This window comes from Chaetodon auriga, chromosome 20 (assembly GCF_051107435.1).
Source record: "Chaetodon auriga isolate fChaAug3 chromosome 20, fChaAug3.hap1, whole genome shotgun sequence".
Taxonomy (NCBI): domain Eukaryota; kingdom Metazoa; phylum Chordata; class Actinopteri; order Chaetodontiformes; family Chaetodontidae; genus Chaetodon; species Chaetodon auriga.
In genome coordinates this window covers 17,241,543-17,264,081 of record NC_135093.1, presented here as the reverse complement: position 1 = coordinate 17,264,081, position 22,539 = coordinate 17,241,543, and the positions used below count along the sequence as shown (strand labels likewise).

The 22,539-nt window shown below is 43.5% G+C and overlaps 1 protein-coding gene and 1 long non-coding RNA gene across 2 annotated transcripts in view; one reads left to right on the top strand and one right to left on the bottom strand.

The window, feature by feature from the left end:
- The first annotated feature begins 1,108 nt into the window (after positions 1-1,108).
- The window catches only part of LOC143339557 (uncharacterized), a 92,008-nt gene continuing 70,577 nt past the window's right edge, over positions 1,109-22,539 (top strand). The window contains exon 1 of the long non-coding RNA XR_013079331.1: positions 1,109-1,303. This is a non-coding gene — a long non-coding RNA (uncharacterized LOC143339557). The remainder of the gene's footprint in view (positions 1,304-22,539) is intronic.
- LOC143339025 (transcription factor Sox-9-like) lies at positions 15,273-19,156 on the bottom strand. The gene is made up of 3 exons (XM_076760002.1): positions 18,350-19,156; positions 17,848-18,098; positions 15,273-17,647 (listed from the first exon to the last, which is right to left on the bottom strand). The coding sequence occupies exons 1-3, from the start codon at positions 18,775-18,777 to the stop codon at positions 16,836-16,838; spliced, it is 1,491 nt and encodes a 496-aa protein (XP_076616117.1). The 5' UTR covers positions 18,778-19,156; the 3' UTR covers positions 15,273-16,835.

Sequence of the window (22,539 nt, the reverse complement as noted above, 5' to 3'; positions counted from 1 at the left end):
GGGAATTTGCAGCTGGCAGAAAAAACAAAATACAATACATAATAACTCCAAACTAAATACAGGAAGCTGTAAGACAACCTGTAATCAACAATGGAAAGAGCAGTGCAGGCTGATTGAGCAAGGAAGTGGGAGCATCAGCTGGAGAAATTGTTTCGGAGTGTTTGAATCGAAGGTATCTCTGCAGTCAAGTGCTGTCTGATATGGTATACTGGAAAAATGAATTCCCTGAAGGAAGTTTCACATGAGTGCAATACAAAATGCTGATCAAGGCAGAAAGTAAGGGAAATTTTGCCCAGGTTTCAGAGTGACAACTCAGCGATAACCTTTAACCTGTTCAACGTGTGGAGAATGAACGTTTTCAGTCATACTCACAGTATGTACACATTCATGTTTTCAGTGATGAGTCCATGGAATGGGCATCAGGATCTGCTGGATGAAATCACGCTCATGATGGTCTCATAATATTTTGGTATTGCGAGAATTGAGAGGGAAAAAAAAGAAGTTAATAAAAAAAGTTGGAAGACTATTTGGAGAATGCAAGAAAATGAAGACGTTAACACTCAATCCAAAACAGAGTTGACATTGTAAGAAAAAAGAGAACTACACTTATTTGCCTTCTTGCCTTTTTGACTGATACCACTCTTATGTCTACATGGTAAATATCAAGCTAGACAGCAAGTTGTTAGCTTAGCTTAGCTTAGCTTAGCTTAGCTTAGCTTAGCTTCGTGCAAAGACTGGAACAAGGGGTAAACAGTTGGCCTGGCTCTCACTGAAGGCAGCAAAATCCACCTAGCTGCACCTCTAAAGGTCACCTCCATTTATCTGACATGCATCAGAATGGTATGCACCATATCTGCTCATCTAAGTCTCAGCAAGACAGCAAACTGTGTGGTTCTGAAAACTACTTTTCATTACTGGGAGGAAAAAAGTCATTGTGATCAGTGCCATAAGAAAAGAAACAGCAGACCAAACAACATATTTATATAATGCCACTTTAAAGTACAATGACAGAAAAAAAAGAAGTATATTATAGTGTGGAGGCAGTGGGGAGGGCAGATGATAGTTGTGGGTTGATCAGACTGGACATTCATGGGGTTTCCATCCAGAAGGAGGCAGTAACATCAAGCTGCTGCTGCAAACCCCATAGAAGAAGAAGAATCAAAGGAAGAAGAAAGTGAAGGAGGTAAGAGATCCAGAAACTGCAGGCCAGACACAGGAAGGCCTTGTTGCTTTAGCACAATTAACCCAGTGACTCCTTAAATGAGTTCAATCTTTGGATTTCTGAGCAAATTCAACCAATCAGGTAAGACTGATGTCTTTGTCTTTTCACCAAGAAACACAGCCTGAGTGAGTTTTGGTCTTGCAAGTCATGCTTGCATTGGCTGGCTTAAATGTCTTTTAGTGGCTCGAGCAGCATTGCATCATGTTTGAGAGAGTTATATCGTGATTAACTCCAAGTCATATTTCACTTCTACAGCAAACACAGCTCCCTCAGGCTGGGCTGCTATTACTATTATTTTCATAGTAGAGCCTCACATTACCGAGCTATGTAATATTATGAGATGATGCAATGTGATGAAAGACCACTGCAGAATGGTCTTTCAATCAGGTGTGTCTGAAGCATCTGCTAGCATAAACACTTCTGAATGTGTGTGTGCGCGCATGTTCATCCCACCTCTCCCACTCCCTGACTTGAATTTCACAGCTCTAGGACCTCATCCTTTAGCGTAAAACAAAAAAACAGAGACTACTACTTTGGCAAATCTTGCATCTCTTGCTCTTTTTATTCTCCATCCCTCTCTTTCAACCCACTCCTCTCTCTGCTTTCTCTTTGAGTTGTTGTGTCTGCCTCGCTGCATTCCCTGGCTGCTCTCCGGTGCAAGTTCCTTGTTTCCTCCGAGCCAGAATCTCCCCAGTTGCTATGTCCTATTAGTGAAAATGAGACACGGGAGTCAGGCTACAGGAATGCTCCTTTTCCCCCAGACAGCCTATCAATTACCATGATGGAAAGTTAAGATGATAGATTTAACTGCATCTGTAGAATCTTTGAACTAACTTTAGAAATCACACACTGTACTTGTCCTGGTCCTCTGTCCAGATAAAAATGTGATCAGCCTTTGGGATTGTGTATAAAATATTCTCTAGTGTTGCAAGACAAGATGGTGGAGAAAATCACATAACCTTCAATTTAGTTTAGCTAAGGTTGTCTCTGTTAGCTGTTTGGCTGGTTTCTGGCATTCCCTTCATATTTGTGCCCACCACAGTTTGTATGCATCAAGTTCAGTCAACTCTTCAAACTGTTGTGCAATGTGTTCTGGGACTCTGGCAGTAATCGTCTGTCTGAAAAAAAAAAAACCCTGGTGATGTCATCAGGGTTGTCTCAGCTTGAGCTTGGAAATCATTTCAGTCGAAAGCCTGAATTCCAAACTGTGGTTGTGTAGTTTAAAGCATTTCCCAGGTGGGGAGAGTCAAAGAAAAGATGCTGTGCATGCTTGCTATGCTATGTAAGTGTAGCATACACTTGCCATTATGCAGCTGGGGAGGTTATGGAGTTTAGTCTGTAAATGTCAGGATATCTCAGCCTCTGCAGCCGAAATTTGACCTATTTTTAAAAGAAATCACAGAAGTTCACTTATTATTGATTATTTACATTATTTACATATTGACAACATTGTAGTGTCGATACATAGTGAAGTTGATTTTGATGCATTTGCATAATAACCATGAGTAAGATAAGACAGGCCGTCAACCTCTCGTGACCTCCACGTGTTCCCACTCTGATCGTAGCTGCAGTACTGCAGAACTGAAACATTACAGTCACAGATCCAGTCAGAATATTTGTTACAGGGAGAATGTTGAAACAGAAACTCACCAGATTGTAGGAAATCCTCCTAGTGACTCACAAACTGGTAAAACAATGTCTATAGGCATGTCTATTAAAAAAAAAAAAAAAGATCTATTCTGATCATAAAAAATCTCTTTTCTTCTTTTCTGTTGAAGTCCAGAGACACATACACTATCAAAGATGGCGCTGGTCTTGATCTTTGAAAGTGGTGCCACTGATCGCTAATGGAACTTTCCCCTGTCATAATGATTGGTGATTGCAATTGTAATTTTTTACCAGCTCATAGCAGATGCTCAGATGATGTAAACAACATCTGATGAGTTTGTATTTCCAGCATTCTTCTATAACTAGTTTTATAAGTGGATCAGAGGCTAAGACACCCAGAAATGGAGACAGACATGCATGACTTTAATACTTAATATCTGGTCCTGGGCTGGGCTAACTGTGTTTTACCAGGCCTGATTAGGCCAGACATCTGCAGGACTTGTTTACAGGGCTAACACAGAGCGGTGCCGTTTTACTAGGGAATGTCCATAGCCCCAAAACAAAAGGTCTTTAAAACAAACACACCAATAGCAAAGCAATGAGGTGGACAATGAATAACATCCAGACAGTCTGCCTGTCAATGATACACTAGCTGAAGATGATCCAGTGATTTATTAAAGAGTGTCGTCCTTTGAACGTAAATAACAGTGAATTGATTGCTTTTCTCACTGTTTCTGTCTTTCGACACACGTAGCCAACTGAGGCAAACTCTCCACAAAATCAATTGTCTTCAGCAGTCAGCCTCTATGTCAACTCTGCAACAACTTTCATTTATATTATCTCCATCCAGGAATATTTTCTGCAGATGACCTGGCCGTGTTCCCAGTATTACAAGTCTTTCTAACATGTGTTTAGTTACTCAGAAAACTTGTGTGTGAGCGCTGCAGGGTGATCTGCTGCTGTAAATCATGACTTTGCCATTAGTGATAAGCCCCTTTTTGAAGGCCTGGGGAGCGATAAAGCTGTGAGGTTTGGTGTGTGTGAGACAGAAACCACTGAGTGCTGCCAGATACTGCTGATGACATCATAAAGGTTATCTCCCCATCCAACCGCTGTGCACGTGTCCTAAATACATGAAAACATATACACATGACACACACATTCTGCCTCTGTGCCTCCTCCTTTTCCCTGCTCGTTCTCATTCCCATCTCTGATTCAGTCTGCTCTAATTAACACTGCATGTCATATGACAGGGGTCATTTGTAGTGACAAACCTACCAAGATTAAGCTTTTTGGTGTCACTCAGCTGATTGTTTTGGTTTTAAGGGCCACAACTTGGTTGAGTTTTATACCCACTGTACACAGCCTGCTCAGCACCAAATGATGGCAGTTACCCTCTCTAGCGAGCTAGCCAGATCTGGTAATGCACAGGAAGTGCTGTTCAGAAATACTGAGCAGAAAAATTCAGTTTGTTTACACTTAAAATCACCAAATTCGGAGATGTATGCTTTTCACTGAACAGGTGGGATATGAAAAAAATGAACCCTGAAAAGTAAAAAGTAAAAAATACAATGTTTCCTTCTGAGAAACAGAAGCTGAATATAATGGAAATACTCAAGTAAGCTACTGTACAAGTACTTCAAATTTGTACTGAAGTGTAATACTTAAAGTAAAAGTGCTTAGTTACATTCCACCATTGGGTTTCATTAAGTGTATCTGTTAACTTTGAACAGAGCCAGTCTGTATGCTAAGCTAGGCTAAACACATTCTGACTCCAGCTCATCCCATCTCACTGCTGGAAAAAACAAATAAGCATATTTCCCGTAACGCTTGAACTTTTTTTTTTCAATGTTTTCAGACACATAGAAAGCGGATGAAACCTGTTCATTTGCAGCATGTTGATCTGCTCAAAAACATGTTTATGTATCGGGATAGAACAGCTGGTACTCTCCCTCTGGCTCTTTATTCTCCATCTCCCACTCCTTCTCCATGTCCCCCTCCCCATGTGGTGCAGTGCACTAGGTGGTTTGCAGAACTGCAGAGATGGGATGATCTCCCTCCCTGCCGCCTCTACATCTGGCTGTGTTGTGTTGAACCTCCCAGCTCGGCCCGACAGATAAGCCCCAGTGATGGATACGAGGTGTCACCATCCAAAGCCTTGCCTATCTATTACAGTGCAGCAGCCTTTTCATGTGGTGGCTCTGTATGTGTGTGTGTGTGTGTATGTGTGTGTGTGTGTGTGTGTGTGTGTGTGTGTGTGTGTGTGAGAGCTGGTTTTGTGTGTGCATCCCTTGGCAGGGAGGATGGTTCACACATTGGGTTGGTGGGTGTGTGAGGTGAGTGGGTGTTTTGAGGAGCTGTGACTGGAAAGGGAAATTATTAGTGGGAGTTGAAACCCGAACAGCAGAGATAGAGGGAGATACAGGGGGACAAAGTTGAGAGAGACAGATGGAGGGAGATGGAGCCGAGAGATTAAAAAGACAGCATGAGATTTTATGCAAAGAAAATTGTTTAGACAGCAACAACTGTTGCAGCGAAAAGTTATGGTCCCCTGTATTGTCGTATGAAAATGTCACTTTTGCTACTTCTTGGCTCGAGCATTTGTGGATAGAGAATGAATGATAAATCCAGTATTTTGGGATGTAACTGAATCCTACAGCTTCTATGGTTACCCTCTTGGCTGTCCATCAGTAAGTGATACTAAAGGGACGCCATGCACCTTTTGAGTAGGAATAAGACATCCTTCTTCACTGTGTTATAAATGACCAAAAATGTTATATATGTAAATTCAATATTCGCACTGCTTTGGTTTCCACCAGCTGCTGAGAGAAATATATAACACTCACACACTCTCTGCTTACTCCCCACTTCACATTTCCACTTCTTTCAAAGTTGTCTACCAAGCATAAACTGTTTGAAATGATCTGAGTGAAGTGTCTGTGAGCATGCATGCATGTAACAGTTTGTAGTTGTGTGCATTTGCACGAACAAAGCACTGTCAAGCTTTCTCTGCCCATGAACTTCAGTCCTGGGGGAGTCTGCTGTGCTGTCCACTTTCATTTCTGCATCAGTGAAATATTCTACCGCTGTGAAATAACTCACAGGGATTTATCAGCACTGGCCAGTTGTCAAGGCCCCTAGAAGCTCATAAACCTCAACATAATAGTAAGCCCTTCCTCCCCAATCCACAAGCCACTGGAAAGATTCAAGACCCCCGATGGAACACTCAAGACCCCCATAAAGCTGCTGACCAGTTGGGATGTGAAAGTTACATGTATGTGATCAAGGGAAGGTTGCTGGTCGGAATCCAGGAGAGGTTTTGTGAATCTAAAAAAGTGTTTTCCTATGAGTACACTCAAGCAGTTGGTGAGTGACAAATTTAGTCCCTCAGCCCCTCTTTGCTTTTTACCTGGCAGGTCTCACCTGTGAATGATCTGTAGGGGTATTCAGTTAAGCTTGCAAGCTTGAGGAAATATTAAAGGGTTACACATTACAGAACATAGGAACGCTACTTTGTTATCTACATTGTTGGGAGTTGGTGTTTCTGATACTTGTAGCCTGTAATGTTGGTGATCTCGGAACTGAAGCTTTTCTACTCACTGAAAGTTGCACTGGATCAGGACAGTAAATGGTGGGGAAATGTAAAGGTAGACTCATTATATTCTGTATGGAAGAGAGTGAAATGGAAGAATCTGGAAAAGCTGAGTGAAGCACTGGAAGGTGCCTCGCTTGTGGAAAACAATGTTCATGTGTGAGTGAAGAGTTGAAGAATAAAAGCAAGATTTTGAATTCAGTGCAAGAGGGTAATTGGACTATACTGTATATCCAGAACAGGAGCTGCACTGCAGTGTCAGGGTGAAAATATGCTGGGGGAAAAAAGTGCTTTAACTAACCAAACTGAATGAGTGTACCTGAGGTACAGTTTGACGTGGCAAGGAAATGGCAGTCAGAGTATCTTCAGCTTCCACATGGTAACATCAAAAGTGGGTGAAGCTCAGCATATACCAATCTGTGGTGGACTGTTGGCCTCCACCCACACTTCCCTCATCCACAGGGATGGGTGAGGAATAAATAAAGAGCACAACCATGCTCTTTACAAAGCAACATCCTCCTCTGATAGTGCTCTGTTAGCGTCTACAACCCACAGATTAACAGGTCAAGTGAGGTTTAATGAAAATCTCAGTCATCTCAATATCTTGGTTGGTGCTTGTAATAATTTGCCCAGTTCAATGTAATTTTTCCATCAGACTTTCACTTCCTCAACCACATACTGTCCCCACAATCTTTTGATGCTATACCTCCATTTAGAAGTCTTCACATGCACTGGATTTCTAGTAACTCCTTCGCAACCTGTGACACAAGTCATCAGGCCCTGCTCTGCTGCTGTGAGCCTTTGGGGATGTTTGTTAAATGTGTTTAATACCACAGTGGATCAGAGCTATCAGCTCCATCAGCTTGTGGTACGCCATAATCATTAGGAGACCATGGCGAGACAGCTGGTGCGAACTGTGAAATGCAGGGGAAAATGACACATATTGCCACTTGTTTGCACAGCAGCTGCTTGTAAATCGGTGGCACATCATGCTGCCACCAGGGCAAGATAAGACAAGATAAGTCTTTATTGATCCCACAGCAGGGAAATTAAGTCGTTGCAGCCAGCAAGTATAACAAAAGGCAAAAACAGTGGCACAAAAGGGTCAAGATAAAAAAAAAGTGTACAGGGTACAGAATAGACAAACAACAATGTATATGGACATTATGTACAGATTCTATGTACAGGTTGGCATTCTCTCTTTATGTTTGTTTGTTCTGATCAGGCGTAGTTATCCTTCAGTCTGTTTGAGTTTGGTCTGACTGTCTTCAAGTTCCTTTCTTTGCTTCTCAGTGTGTCTAAATGTATCTGATAGCTTTAGTCACTAGTGACTTTTCAGATGAAGATTTTAAATACAAAGCCTATGAAGCAGCACTTGGCTATTAAACTATCAGTGTATTAAGTACCTTAAGTTGGCTACACATTGATGACATTCAGTAATAATATTCAATAACACAATATGTGTTTAATAATATTACTCTGAAAGACGTGTTTCTGCATAGGAAATAATTTCACTTTTGATTCTGTAAGTACTTCCTGAGGTAAAGGTCCACTCAACTCTCCACCACTGCATTCAACCAGGTGGAGAGATGAGTGGAGACCCTTACGGCCTGCTGATTCTGTCAGCAATGGATGGTAAATAGATGAAATCCTGACCACGTCAACTGACCTGACTGCACCAAACGATTGCAGCTTTCTGCTTGTAGCGGTTCAGTTCACAGATGCTCGTTTCCACAGGAGACCTCCAGCTGTGTAAGAGCATAGTAAAATCTTCCACACTGGCTTTTCCACATTGATGTACAGTTTCCGCTCTGATCAGAAGTGGCTTTTTGGGAGGGTCAGGGGGTTTGTAACGAGAGGTCACTTGCCCCCCACACGCATACATGCGCACATACACATGCAAAGACCTGGACCAGGTCTAGAAAGGAAGGAAATGGGGAGCGTACACAAGGGCACTCACATATATAGGACACACATGAGTTTAAATGTCCTGTAGTCATAGTGGTGCATATTTGTATGTGAGTGGTATCTGTGTTCAGAACTACCCATGACTGCAGTGTGTCAGAATCATGCTGTAAAAGCAGCCGTGCAGCACCATGAAGCCAACTCTTACAGTTCATATTGTTGCCCATCAGCTAAATAAGTAAAAACAATGCAGCTCTCCACTGCTTTTAATAAGGTCTTGATTTCCAGACTGAGGCTCACGTTGTGTTTTTCATTTTCCCATGTTGCTGGATGGCTGCAGAAATGCAATTAAACTCATTGTTTCATTAAGGCATGTTGCCTGTGAGCAAAAATTAAAAACACCACAACAGTACTTCGTCGAGTACACACAGCTTTCTGCAGGAGACTAGTACACACACACACATGCACACGCACACATGATTAGGACTTAAAGCCCCAGCAATTAGAACCCAATCAAAGTTTCCTTCGTGCTTGTCAACAATCCTTCCCACATACATTTTTTCACTTATTTATCTCTTTATGCCTGCATGCTTTGACCATCCTCCTTTTTCCGGAGTTGTTACTCGGCATATTCTCTCTTTCTCTCTTTGTCTTTCTCCATCTGTCTGTTTTTCTCTCTCTCTGTGTCTCTATCACAGGCTCTTGCTCTCAAACCGGGGTCCTGGCTTTGTGCAGTGTTTTGCATTTGAAAAGACCACCCATGGGTTCAGGAGGGGGCAGATTCTCCGAGAGCAATTGGTTTAGAATATTAATTGTCTTTCCTTTTTTTTTTCCCCTGGGAAAACTGCCCACATTAACACCGCCTCCTACTTTCATTGAAGGCCCTGTTCAGCATCAACAAACTGCAGCTCAGTGGATGGAAGCAAGGCTGAGGAAATGCTCGGTTTGAATCGAGCTCGCTAACATAGCTACTGTGCAGCTAGCCTATGTAACTCGGTCCAATCTATTGTCATCTGTCTTTCTAGAAATGTAACCAAGTTTCAGCAGTTTACTTTATCCTAAGCTGAACGAGTGTACTGTATCTAGGTGAGCATTTGGAACCATTTGTGATTTTCACAAAGGCAAGCAAGAAATAGCTTGTTGGCAGCTAGCTTGTTAGCAGTTCCCGTAATATTTTCCCGTGCGTATTATGTGTCTTTCCAAACAGACTGTCATCTGGGAATGAACTCATCTAGATTACGGTCCCCGTTATTTACAGAACTATATTCTTAGCTGTCTTGCCTGCACCACACCATGTTAATGCATCTATAGTGACCTCAGAGATCGATGAGATAAACATTTCTTCCCGACCCTCCCCACTCATGCCGAACCCAGAGTTCCACCAGCGCCCTGTCATGCTCCGTCTTTCAAACCTCACACTACTCCAACAATGGTGCGGTCCTTAATTGTCACCCGTATCAAGCCTATAACCGGACAACCCTTCTGGAAGGGTATCGGATGGTAATCAGCACGGCAGTCTACGGTTAGTGCTGTCACTCAGAGCCTCTGACGTCACGCGGACATGCCTGTATGATTAGTTCTGGTTCAAATCCAGCTGACCTGCATTGTCACCCGTGATCAGCGTCCTGCAAATGCCTGTAATGGGACGAACATTGTTCATTAAGAGTTTGCAGTGTTGTAAATTAGAAGTATGTGTTGTGACGCAGGGGGAGGCGGTTTGAGGCTGGGACTGCCATCCTGTCTGGAGCCTTAAATTCAGGAATGTTTTAGCATTGGCTATGTAGTGCAATTATGAAGACAGAAATATTTGTCTGAATCGTTTTTAGCTAACCTTCTGTTGTGTATTGTCCATTTATTTCTCTTTGTGTCCACCCAAATGACTCACACAAAACATTTTCTCACTTACCTGACCAAGACATGCCAACACTGTACTAAATGTTCTTGCAAAACATGTTTTTGGAGGAAATGTAATTACTGCAAGGATTTTGGCACTTTTTCATTCCCAAGAAAGGGTGTGCATTCTTGTTCGGCCTGCTCAGTTATGGAACAATCGTGGATTCGGTCAAACATTTAAAAAGTAAGCGCGTTCTGTCTCACTGATGTTTTCGATATTTGGAAAGTGCCGTTCGCTAATATGCCCGAGTGCTTTGAGTTGTCTAAACATGTCAACAGAAACTGCCAATAATTGAAACAAGTTAAATGTAACTAATCATTTTTAAGGACAGGATCAACAAAAGACTGGGAAAGTTGTGGAATACTCCAAAAACACCTGTTTGGATTCCACATTCCACAGGTAAACAGGTTCATTGGTAACAGGTGATGGCATCGTGATTGGGTATGAAAGGGGCATCGTCAAAAAAGCTCAGTCATTGGATGAAGCAAGGATGGAGAGAGGTTCACCACTTTGTGAACACATGATTGGATAAAAGATATTAATACATGGACTCAGGGATGCTTCATAAAACTGTTGTCTGTAAACACAGTTTGTTTCCAAATGATTGCAGTCTGTTTTATTTTACACAGCTCCTCAACTTTTTTTGGGATTGGGCTTATATTTTGAAAGTGAACATTATAGATACAGATGTTGTGTATGAATATTTTGCTGTTTTTGTTGTTGCAAAGTAGTATGTGAACATCACTTTAAGGTCACAGCGTTAGGAAAGAGGACGATTTTAGACTATTTAAAGGTCCAACCACAAAGGAGTTTCCACTTTATATGATTTGATGCCTGTACTGTGTGGTTGTGTATAGATTGTGCTTGATTAAAAGAGGCTACATCTTTATCATTCTTATTGTTTCATGTAGTCTGGTAACCTCGCGTTATTCCTGCAACTTCGTGCAAACACCTGTGTTTGTGAGCAGAACCTTTCAGATCTTATTTTACTCAGGACTCAATCGTCCACCTCGTAGAACCTGATTCAGTCAAATGTGCACTTTTGCTTCGAACTCCTTTGGTTTCGATCGTGCAGAACTCACTGCGATCGCAGCTTATTTGGCCGAAGCAGTGCTCATGCCTTTGATGTGACGTGACTTGTCTGCTTGGCTGTCTGCTGTGGAAAACATCCATATGAAACATGTCATCTGTCCTGTGCTTGTTACTACCATTTCCCCTGTCATGCGACCGCTGCAGAGATTGATGGCTTTTTCAGATGGGACGATGTGCTACTTGCTCCTGACCGCAGTCGGCCTACACTCCACCTTTGATATCCTGCCATCTGTCTTTCCCGCTCTTGTTTACTTTGTTATCCCACCTCTCTCTTTGTCTTTCATAGAAAGAGTCCAGCATGTGAACTGGAGATCTTTTTAAAGCTGCACAGGGTGAGATTTTCATGAAGAAGTGGTGCTGAAAACCATCCCAAACCCCAAGTCACCGAGGCACCTACATTCACTTCATATGCTCAAACTGAGCATCTCGTGTCTAGTATGATCATACTGTTCTGTCCCTGCTGGGTAATTTGTCTATTGATGAAAACGCATCCTGGTCATACTGTGAGACACATCTTATCTCATAATGATTTGTCTCCTGTACAAGTCCTGGTTTAGTGTCACCATTTGGGACCTGAAACACCTTTTGAATGACTTGTGAAATCGTGACCTCTTAGCATCCAGTTTCCTCTCATTTTGCAGCTTCTGCAGTTTGGAAGGTTGGAGTCATCATATTATTTTACACTGATAGTATCACATATACTATATTCTGTATCCGCTTGTTCCATCTCACTGTTCAAACTACTCAATGTTTGCACTGTGTGAAATATCATTCCATTGTCAGGAAACATTTTAGATGTTATAGGTCCTATTTTATAATGTACACACTTCCCCTATGGGTTTGAACAATGCTCTGCTGCACAGCATGAGTTTGAGTAATGACTGTCAGTTTGAAGAGGACATACTGTAATCCTCTTGTGCCACTTGCTTTTGTTTATCGGAATTGAACAGTGGGAAATGAAAGAAATGTTTAAGCTACATTTCAGATTAGGCTCAGTAACTCTCTTTTTCATGTCTAGTCCCTTTAGTCTCCTTGGCTTTGAAGCATCGCAGACCAGCCAAGTTGGTAGAGTGTGCTGTTTACTCATGTTATATAATAAGGATGGCTCTGAGGTCCTCAAATTACAGCACTGCCATTCAGAGCCATCAGAGTGCAAAATGCTGACTGTAGCTTTTATCACGTAGCTAATGCTGCATGATGACCTGAAGATGTATTGTTTAGAAAAAGCCATGTTACAGTGGGTTTATCCATACGACACATACAGGAGTCCGTGTTGTGTTGCAGTGCAGTTAAACCAGATGGCACACATTTTACACGGTTTACATTTATCATCTTAACCAGTGCAGGGCAGGTAGTGGGCGAGGAGCTGACAAGAAAATAACTTGTCAGGGGACTTTTTTTTCCCCTTGACAACTCCGTCTGTTGTACTTACAGATTACCAACTGCGTACAGTCATGTCATATGTCCTCTAACTGGGACATGCTGTTCTCATGCAGAGACAGATTGCAGATAGATTCCGTGTTCCTGCAGTCAATGTGCTGTATCTTCTTTCTAGTGCAGCGATGGCATTTTTGTTTATGTGACAAGAACCCGTAGACAGATCCATCATCCAACTGCGTCGATCTGTCAGCACATGGAAACTCAAAATGTAAATTCCTATCAGTGACAGAAATGTCTGCAGCTCTCAGCTGACTAGTTACCAAGCCTCTGCTTTTATTATGCGATGGCTGCGATAACCAAAAAAACTGTTTTATTCCAAATAACTCCTCATGGGGAGGCAGCTGCAAGGCCGCAGTCCATCAGCAGTCATGCAGTACAAAGTGAGTCTTGGCTGCATGTCCGTCCCCGTCTCGTGTTCAAAAGCTGCCTCCAATGAGTACGAAAACATTGTGTCGCCTAACACATAATCCACATCATAGGAAAATGGTGTTTGGTCCCCTGGCAGCGTGACATCACTCTGTGTTTCCCCTCCTTGACCTTTGTCAGATGCCAGCGCTAAGGACCCGAGGGGAGGGGTCTGCTGTTTGAGCAGCTTGTGCCCGCTTCGATATTCAAAATATAATATTTCATCAAACTAATAAGAAACAACTGAAAGACGTGCATGGAGTGTTATGTGTTTTGTTTTTGCCTTTTAGTTGTTAATTAGTTGTGATGGTTGCAGCTCTGTAACAGATGGTCTGCTTGAAGGGAGCCCAAGAACAAATGCAAAGTTCCATAACGGGTAAATCGTACAATAGTCAGAAATTTCCCCTCAGTCAGATCCCTAAAAGTTAGGCGGCACTGCTATCCGTGTCATGTTAGGTTCAAGGTCTGCCGCACTCTGTAGATAGTCCAACTTTTGTCGGACTTATCAAACCAAAGAATATTATCCCTGCTCTTTTTTCAAGTGAAATCATTTACACCAAGAATCACCAATTTGCCTAACAACAAGTGAATAATAGGGGTATTGAATAGGGACAGTTATGTAGCATCAACCAATGAAGCATAGACCTACCGCATTATTTAAAGGCTCATCTAGTTTGAAACATCTGTCCTGAGATGGGGCTTTATACAGACATGCAGCTCAACAAGAAAACACATGCTGACACGCGACACAAACAGAGAGAGAGTTACCATACAAACCAAATGAACAACACAACATACCTGACTAGATTCCAGCTGGGGACGTTTGCTGCATGTTTCTCTCCCCACACTTCCTGTCTATCTCTTTGCTGTCAACCTTCAAACAAAGGCCAAAATGGCAAATGTCTAATCCCCGTTCGAAAACTGTTGATCCCATTCTGAGGTTTGTGGGTAATACTGATCCCCAAAACAGACGGAAGATGTCTGCCCACAGGAGGTTTTAGGAAAAGGTCACCTGACAATTCCCCAAAGATGTTACTGGACCAGGAGCTCTGACGGGTGTCACTATTATATTTTCATCTATTACTTTTTTGATTAATCATATACTGTATGTATGTATCAAATGTCTTGCTTTGTCTGGCCAACAGTCCAAAATGCAAAGACATTCAGTTTGACAGAAAAAAAGCAGCAAATTCTCACAGCCGTCTCGCTTGATCGCCGACACAGCTGTTTGTCAGAATGACTTTTCTGTCAGTTGACTGATTAATCAACTCATCATTTAATCTCTGGCAAATTTCATAAAACTATCAGACCTCATTTTTCCTTGAGAACATGCCAGTGATACAGTAATGAAGTCCTCATGGCGATGAACTTCAAAGAAGCAGCTGTGTCTTTTCTTGACAGGAAATTTTTTGATATGGTCTCAAATAGGATCAGATAAATAAATAGTAAAAGCCACAAGGCTGATATTTACTTATTGCACTGGGTTGCATCGGATTGCGTGTTTATGTAATTGCATCCACATCCACCCATGCTGTGTATATATTCCACATTCCAGAAATGAATAAAAAAAGCTTAACCTGACATTTTAGCTCGCTCACTGTGCAGTCTTCATATGCATGCAGGGCAAAGCTTGAGCTAAAAGTCTTTCCCAGTCCAGTTTTGCAGTGTGTGACTTGTTTGCACGAATCTCTTCCTCCCCTACCAGGATTTTATCGAAGCAGGACCTGTTCACCCCACTTTCTTTCTCTCCCAAGTATCTTCTATTGAAATAAATTCTGATTCTTTTCAGTAGTTTTACAGCACTTACTATATCGAGTGCCCCCCTCCAGGTCCCCCAGAGCCTCATCCCCTGCTGCTACCAGCTGACAGGGAGAGAGGGAAGAAGAAAATAAAAGCAGGAGGAAAAAAAACAAGGCTTCTGGGAAAACAAACACTCGTCCTGTTTCTTGGCACTCTTCTTTTAACCCTTTCACTGAATGTGGCATGTGGAAAACATGAGGTGCGATCTGTCGGAAGGTGTCTCGCTATCATGGGTAAGCCAGCATGCTGACGTCGCATAACTGAATGTTTCCTGAGATTTATGCCGAGGTACACATGACAAACTGTCTTTTTTTCAATAGCATTTTCTTTTTTTATTGCAAATACATATACAAAAGAGTCTTTAAAGACAGTACAAATACATGGCAAGATCACAGAGGGAAAAAAAGAGTATTGGAAACATCAGTTCTTTGATATTGAGAGAAAAGGAAATGGAGCTTGCAGAGCAGAGAGGATGCACAGTCCCTCTGCTGATGGCACAAACAAAAAAGACAAATAGAAAAACTGTAAAATCCTTGCAACTGAGATAACATTTTCCAGTTCTTTCAGCCATAGTTTAAAGTCCAACTCAAAGGTAATTCACAAATAACAAATAATCCGTACACATTTCGTTAGATAGTACCCCCCCGACCCTCAGAAAAAGGCAAATACATACTTAAAATAGACATTTACATAAGATAAATAAACCAAAAAAAAGACGATTACAACGTGTACCATTTTGTCTAAGTACCCCAGGGTTGAAAATCAAAATTTAAAAAATGGGGGGGGGGGAATTATATGCCGTCTACATTGCAAAGAGGACAATTCATTAGTTATAAGAATAGTAAGCAAAATAATTACTTTGAAATAAAATTAAAGCTAATAAATAAATAAAGTTTTAAACTGGATTTGTCCAGAGGGGAGGGGTGAAGGGAGTGTTTTGGACACCAGCATGGCGGGAGACTGCAGGGGGACACCCAAGGGGTCAAAGGTGACTTCCTGTAGCTGTCAAACACACGCTGTTGCACGGTAAGTGTAATCTCAGCTGTGGCCATTGCACGCACACACACACACACACACACTCTCTCTCACACACACACGCATACACAAAGTTTGCGAAAATGTAAAAATCCAAGGCACAGATGGTGGAAAGGGCTGCAGTCTGCCCCGTCAAGACAGCACAGCATTGTGAAACCAAGTCTCTCCTCTCTTTCTCTGTATTGCCTAATAGCTTCTCCAATGATCATGACACATAACTTGAGGAAAAAAAAATCAACAGCTTAAATACAAACCATACTTGCTGAATGGCACAGAAAAGCATAAGCAACAAAAAAAACAAAAAACACACAGATCCTTGCATGAAAGTGAACAGAGAACCAGATACTGCACTACCATGAGTGGTTAGTTGCTGAACTGTTTGACACATAAAGCTTTTTGTTTTATATCTACAGGTACAAATAATTACCCAAACCCTCCCCCACCCCCATGGGTTACAAACTGCCAGCGTATGAAGGGAAAAAACAAAAAGAAACATACACAGTACCTACTGAAATATCAACAATCAATAAGTCCTCACAGAGGATTTTCCTAAGTCTTCTCATCTCTCTAAAAATATATATAGTTTCTATCAAGATACAATAGCAAGGCACGACGTGAGCCAATCACAAGTCCAGCTCTCCTCTTCTTCTAATTCAAGTGTCTGACTCAGGGAGTGGCTCTGCACGAAGAGCTCTCCCTGGGATAAAGTGTATTGGAGTGAGTATGTGTTCCATGTGTGTGTGGCTGTACATGTCATTGTGTGTGCCTGTGTGTGTGTGTGTGTGTGTGTGTGTGTGTGTGTGTGTGTTTGTGTGTGTTGTCTCTTAGTCTGCCGGGGCGGCTCAGGGTCTGGTGAGCTGGGTGTAAACCGGAGCCTGCTCCCAGTGCTGCGGGCTGCTCTGAGGGATGGAGGGCACCCCCGTGTTGTCGGCTATGGGCGTGTACATGGGCCTCTGGCTGGGGCTGCTCATGTAGCTGAAAGTCGAGTACAGCCCCGAGCCCTGCCCCGCCCCCGCGTGGCTGTAGTAGGAGGCAGCGGCGGTGCTGCCCCCCTGGTGGTCGGAGTAGTCGTACTGCTGCGCCCTGGAGATGGCCGGGTAGGAGGAGGAGGGGCTGTAGTGCTGCAGGTTGAAGGGGCTGTAGGCGACGTGCTGTGGGGAGCCCTGCTGCTCGCTGTAGTGGCTCGGGCTCAGCTGCTCCGTCTTGATCTGGGTCCTGTGCTGGGCCTGAGCCGCCTCTGAGCTGCCGCTGCTCCCCAGGGTGGTCAGGGTGTGCTGCTGCTGTCCCTGCTGGCTTTGGCTTTTAGCCATCCACGCTGCAACGCCTCCTGCCTGCGGGCTGACAGGGGCGCCGCTGCTGATGCTGTAGGTGCCGGTGTAGCTGACTGGGGTGGTGTTGCCAGGGCCGCTGGCAGAGCCGGGATGCCCGTTAGGTGGGAGGTACTGGTCGAACTCGTTGACGTCAAAGGTCTCAATGTGGGAGATGACGTCGCTGCTCAGCTCCCCGATGTCCACATCGCGGAAGTCGATGTTGAGCTGACGCCCGCCGGGGCCATCGGGCAGGGAGCGGAGCCCACCTTCACGCTTTAGGTCCATCTTGCCTGAGCTGACATCAGTCTTTGGGGTGGTGGGAGGGGTAGGGGGGCCCTGGGAGCCTGGAAGGCAAAAAAAGACATAAAGGAACAGATCAGATTTTGCATTCTATATTCATTTAGTATGATACTTTTTAAGCAAAACAACAGTGCTGAGAAGAGATGTTAAAAAGATCTTGAGAGAGAACATGAGGCACTCAAACAAGCACTGAGGGAAGCAACTTCTGAGAACACTGAAAAAAGTGTATTTTCCTTCTGCCCACCTGAGTGCTCACCCGGGGAGTGTACCTCTCCCATGCTGGAGGCCGGGGAGTCCGCCTGCTGGAGAGCTTTGAAGATGGCGTTAGGAGAAATGTGCGTCTGCTCGCTGCCGTCCTCCGACTCGCTCTGTCCATTTTTCACCGACTTCCTCCGTCGGGGCTGGTATTTGTAGTCCGGGTGATCCTTCTTGTGCTGCACACGGAGCCGCTCAGCCTCCTCCACAAACGGCCGCTTCTCCCCTTCGTTGAGAAGTCTGTGCGTGAAAAGGACCATTAATGTATTGTTACGATTGCAATTAAGACTGCTTTAAATCTATTCCAAAAAAAAAAAAAAAGTCATTACGTTACTAACGTCATTCAGCTGATTTGGTTCGCAGAGAAAATAAAGTGTAACTTGGCTTAAATGTGCAAAACAGACACGAGATAAAACACATAAAAAGTTATAAATGAAGGCTCTCTCATTGCGTTCTAAATATGTGCGTAAAAGTGGAGCATTCACACTCACCTCCAGAGTTTCCCCAGAGTTTTGCTGAGCTCCGCGTTGTGCAGGTGTGGGTACTGATCCGCCAGCTTCCTCCGCGCAGCCTGAGCCCACACCATGAAGGCATTCATCGGTCTCTTGACGTGAGGCTTGTTCTTAGAAGATCCGTTAACGCGCACTGGCATAGGCACGAGGGTCCAGTCGTAGCCCTTGAGCACCTGGGACACAGCGTCACGGATGCAAGCGGGAAACTTATCGTCCTCGTCCTTCTTGAAGTCTGCGTCCGCCCTGAGTAGCCCGTTCTCCGACGGCCGGGTGTTCTCGGTGTCGGAGCCCGAGCCGGACGGGCACGGAGAGCCCGCGGAGTCCTCGGACATGCTCGGGCTCGGGGCATCAGAGAGACACTTGTCTTGTTCCTCCGTCATCTTCAGGTAAGGGTCGAGGAGATTCATACGAAAAACTGTCTGGTACCAAATTACGCGTGAAACGGGGCAGTTATTTCTGCTTTCTCGCGAGAGGAGGGGTCTGTAAATGGACTTTACCGTGCCAGGATGAGTGTGACCAAAGTCTTTCAACTGATAGAAGTGCACAGAAAATTCAGCTGATTCTCCTTGGCTCCGGTGCGTAAAACCGATCTGGAGAGCGAGTGTCTTTACGCATGAGCTTCTGACGGGCTCCGAGAGGATTAGCGTGTTTTCTGCAAGCGGGTCCGCACTTGAAAGGGCAAAAACAAGCCAGTTGGTAAAAGTTTGCTTTCAACTCTGAAGGGTGAAATGGTAAAGTGCTCCTTTCTGGTCTCCAAATACAATCCCCAGAACGCGTGAGTGCTTTGAACTGCAAATGGTCTGCACGGGGCTTTATAACAGCGTTACCATGCCGCACAGGAAAGCCCGAACCGGATTGGGCGACAGCACGTGACGTCAAAGTAGAGGAATTTGATCCCATTCCCCCCCCTCCAATAACCACCGCAGAAAACACACACACACACACACACACACACACACACCACACACACTTTCTCTCAAACATACACACAGTGCCTACCAGCCAGCGCTGTTCTATTCAGCTGGATTTTCCTAAGAGTGATTTTCACCATTTAAATCAGATATGGAGGACATTTATTTCTATACTCTAACTAAAATAATGAAGGAAACATTGAAAGACAAATGAATTTATTGTAAAAGAACATGGCAAGTAAAAGATCAGCCCTGAAGAAAAAAGATAGCAGTGAAACTAATTGATGACTTCAGCACTCTCAACAGCTATCGGCACTTCCTATTCCTACTTTCACAAACATTTTCTTGTGTTTCTCAGTGTCTCTCTCCACACTGGCTCCACACCTACAGTTAAATCATCTGGTCAATAGGGGGAGACAGCAGTCTAGGAACCCAGTAAACTACCTCCCTTCCCCTGCTGGGAGCAGCAGCAGTGGGAGCAGGAGGAGGGAGAGGAGGAGGGAGCTCCAGCAGACTGCTGCTGTGCAACAGTTGCTGTCAAACATCAGCTTCTGATTTGTGTCGTTCATCTCATTTCCAACAACAGAGCAATAATCCTGTGAATGGTGAATTCTGTTCAATTTGCTGACTGTTCAGCTTCTTCACTGGCCTTACTTTTTTACCCAATGTTCCTCATAAATATGAGGACTTTTTAGGAGTTGTGTTACGCAGTGTTATGGCTTTATATCCATTTTGGAACTCTACAGATATCTGAAACGTAACTTTCAATACGTCAGGATAGTGGGTGTTAGTTTACCTTTTGAAAGGAAACACTATTTTCCTACGTTTCTACTCATCAGACCTCATTTTGTGAAGGAACACTTGTATAAATTTAGTGACATGACGACAATATCAGTCGTTGAGGAAGCATTAAGATCCTTGACATAAGTAAAAATAGCGATACAACATTGTAAAAAATACTCACCTCCAAGAGGAAGTCATGCATTTAAAATCTTAAGCAAAAGTATGTAATTATTATCTGCAAAAATGAAAGTACTGACAGTGCATCAGAATCACTCTGTTCAGTTATATTACCACATATTACAATATCAGATTCATATTTCTGATGCATAAACGTGTAAGAATCATTTTAATGTTGTATCTTGTCAACATAGAGCTCATTTAAATGCTATGCATACTGTTTAATTTGAAGCAATTTTATTTTTGAAATAAAAATTCCTCATCAGCAGTGTACCCTGAAGGCCTAACTTTTGCTGTTTACACTCGAGTTGAAGCAGAAAGTAGCAAAAAACAGAAAAGTATAAGTACCTCAAAATTGTACCTAAGCCCAACACTGGAGTAAATGTACTGTCCACTACTCCAGCTGTATTAATGTGCATCATCTGTGGGTTTATTTTCAGCTTTCAGAAATCCTCACCAAACACACACACACACACATGCACACGCACACACACACACCCCCTTTGTCCTCTCTCTTCAGCCAAAACGCAGTGCGACCCTGCAGTGAGAGTAACGTGAAGTGTTCTGTGGTCACTGATGGTAACCTGCCCGCGCACGCCCCCTTTGATTGTTTATTATGCTTTGTGGAGATGTGGAAATGTAAATCTCGGTTCGGGCTAATGTGGACAACATGTGCTACCTGAAGTTGCTTTTAATAGCTCACAGATGTCAGGGAGAGCTAATTTCACTGGGCTGCTTGCTCGGTCACTCTGTAGCAACATGTACGGACACCCACAGCCTTTTTTTTTTTTTTTTTTTGCTTTCCCTTTCTCTAACTCTGCCTCTGAATGCTGTAATGTTGCTTGTTTGCATTTAGTCAGAAAGCTCAAACTCTGAATCACCCAGTAATTCTTTCTCTCCCTGACCAATTAGGCCTGTGGTTCCAAAACACTAAAGCCTAACATCAGCGACTCCTTCGCTCCCCGGCGAGTTTATTTACACGAGACATGCTTATTTAAGATACTCACTTTGAACACAAATAGAAGGGAGCAGTTTGGCTCCACGTTAATAGCTGGTGGGACGTCGATGCAGTGGCGTGTGCGCTGCGTGCCGTTACACAAGGCCACCAAAACGCAACCGTGTTTGCTTATAAAGCTACAGAGGCGTGAACGCATTGACTCACAGAGCTGCGGCAGAGGGGTGGAAAACATGGTGTTGCTATTGACAGAGTAAATAGGGCTAATGGAGGTTTGCAAAGAAGAGAAGCGAGAAGAGCGCGGGGGGAGAAGATGGTGAGGTGGAAGGACATGGAGGGAAATCAGATGTGTAAATGGAAGCTAAAGAAGCAGAACCAAAAGAATAGGAGGATGTTGGCCATAAGAATAAAGATGGCAAGTTGGAAGGATGTATAGGTATGAAACAAAAGACTGAGTGAACCTTGAACATTGGCAGAGAAGAGCAGTCACCCAGCACATCTGCATACCTCAAACACACACGTAAACACACACACACACTTTGTGACAGCGCGTGTGACCTCCACGCCCACATAGCATCTTGTCAAAACTGGGGAAAAAAAAACAAGTCTGAGATCAACATATGGTCGAACACACCTGAATACACTCATCCTCCTCCACATGTCACACAGGCAAGTTTGACTCAAAGAATGATTCATATGACAACTGTTCGGTAATAAACACTCAGTACGCTCGGCTCTCTCGAGTGAATATTTCATTTCAGGTGCGGAACATGCAGTTTCAGTCAAACTCCAGTGGAGCAGCACAGTTTGTGTGGAGATGCGTCTGAGGTTTCGGAGCTGCTGCAGGATCAAAGTGTCGTCCATTCTGCGGTGTTTCAGGTAGCCGCGGATGACCAGACCCTGGTGGGTGCAGGCAGGGCGAGGTCTTGGGAAACTTCTCATCTTGACTTGGAGCTACAGCGTAAAAAATCTGAGCAAACATTGGGAGTCAACTGCTAAACTGTCTGCTTTTCTTTGGGAGTCCCAGCAGGCCTGCCTGACATTTCTGAGCCTCTCCCCAAAGGGAGTCGCAAATCCTGGTTTAAAGGTGCAACATTTCCCAATTTAAAACATCAGCATATGAATATTAATGTACTTGTATTATCCTGGTGTAATGACTGTAACCCAATGAATTATTTGTTCGTAGCATCTGTCTCAAGACACTAGATTTCCCACAAATCCTGTTGTTTTCTGTCAGAAAGAAGATATATGATGCATTCCTGGAATGTCGGCAGAATGGGAAGAACAAGAAAACCTCCTGGTACTCTGGAGCAGGAGTGTGCATGCATGGTTACCCCAGTGCA

Coding starts and splice junctions, on each gene's coding strand:
- LOC143339025 (XM_076760002.1), bottom strand. CDS start 18,777: ATGAATCTCCTCGACCCTTACCTGAAGATGACGGAGGAACAAGACAAG. Junction 18,099..18,349: donor ACTCTGGGGAAACTCTGGAG/GTGAGTGTGAAT, acceptor TTTCACGCACAG/ACTTCTCAACGAAGGGGAGA. Junction 17,648..17,847: donor CTCCCCGGGTGAGCACTCAG/GTGGGCAGAAGG, acceptor TTTGCCTTCCAG/GCTCCCAGGGCCCCCCTACC.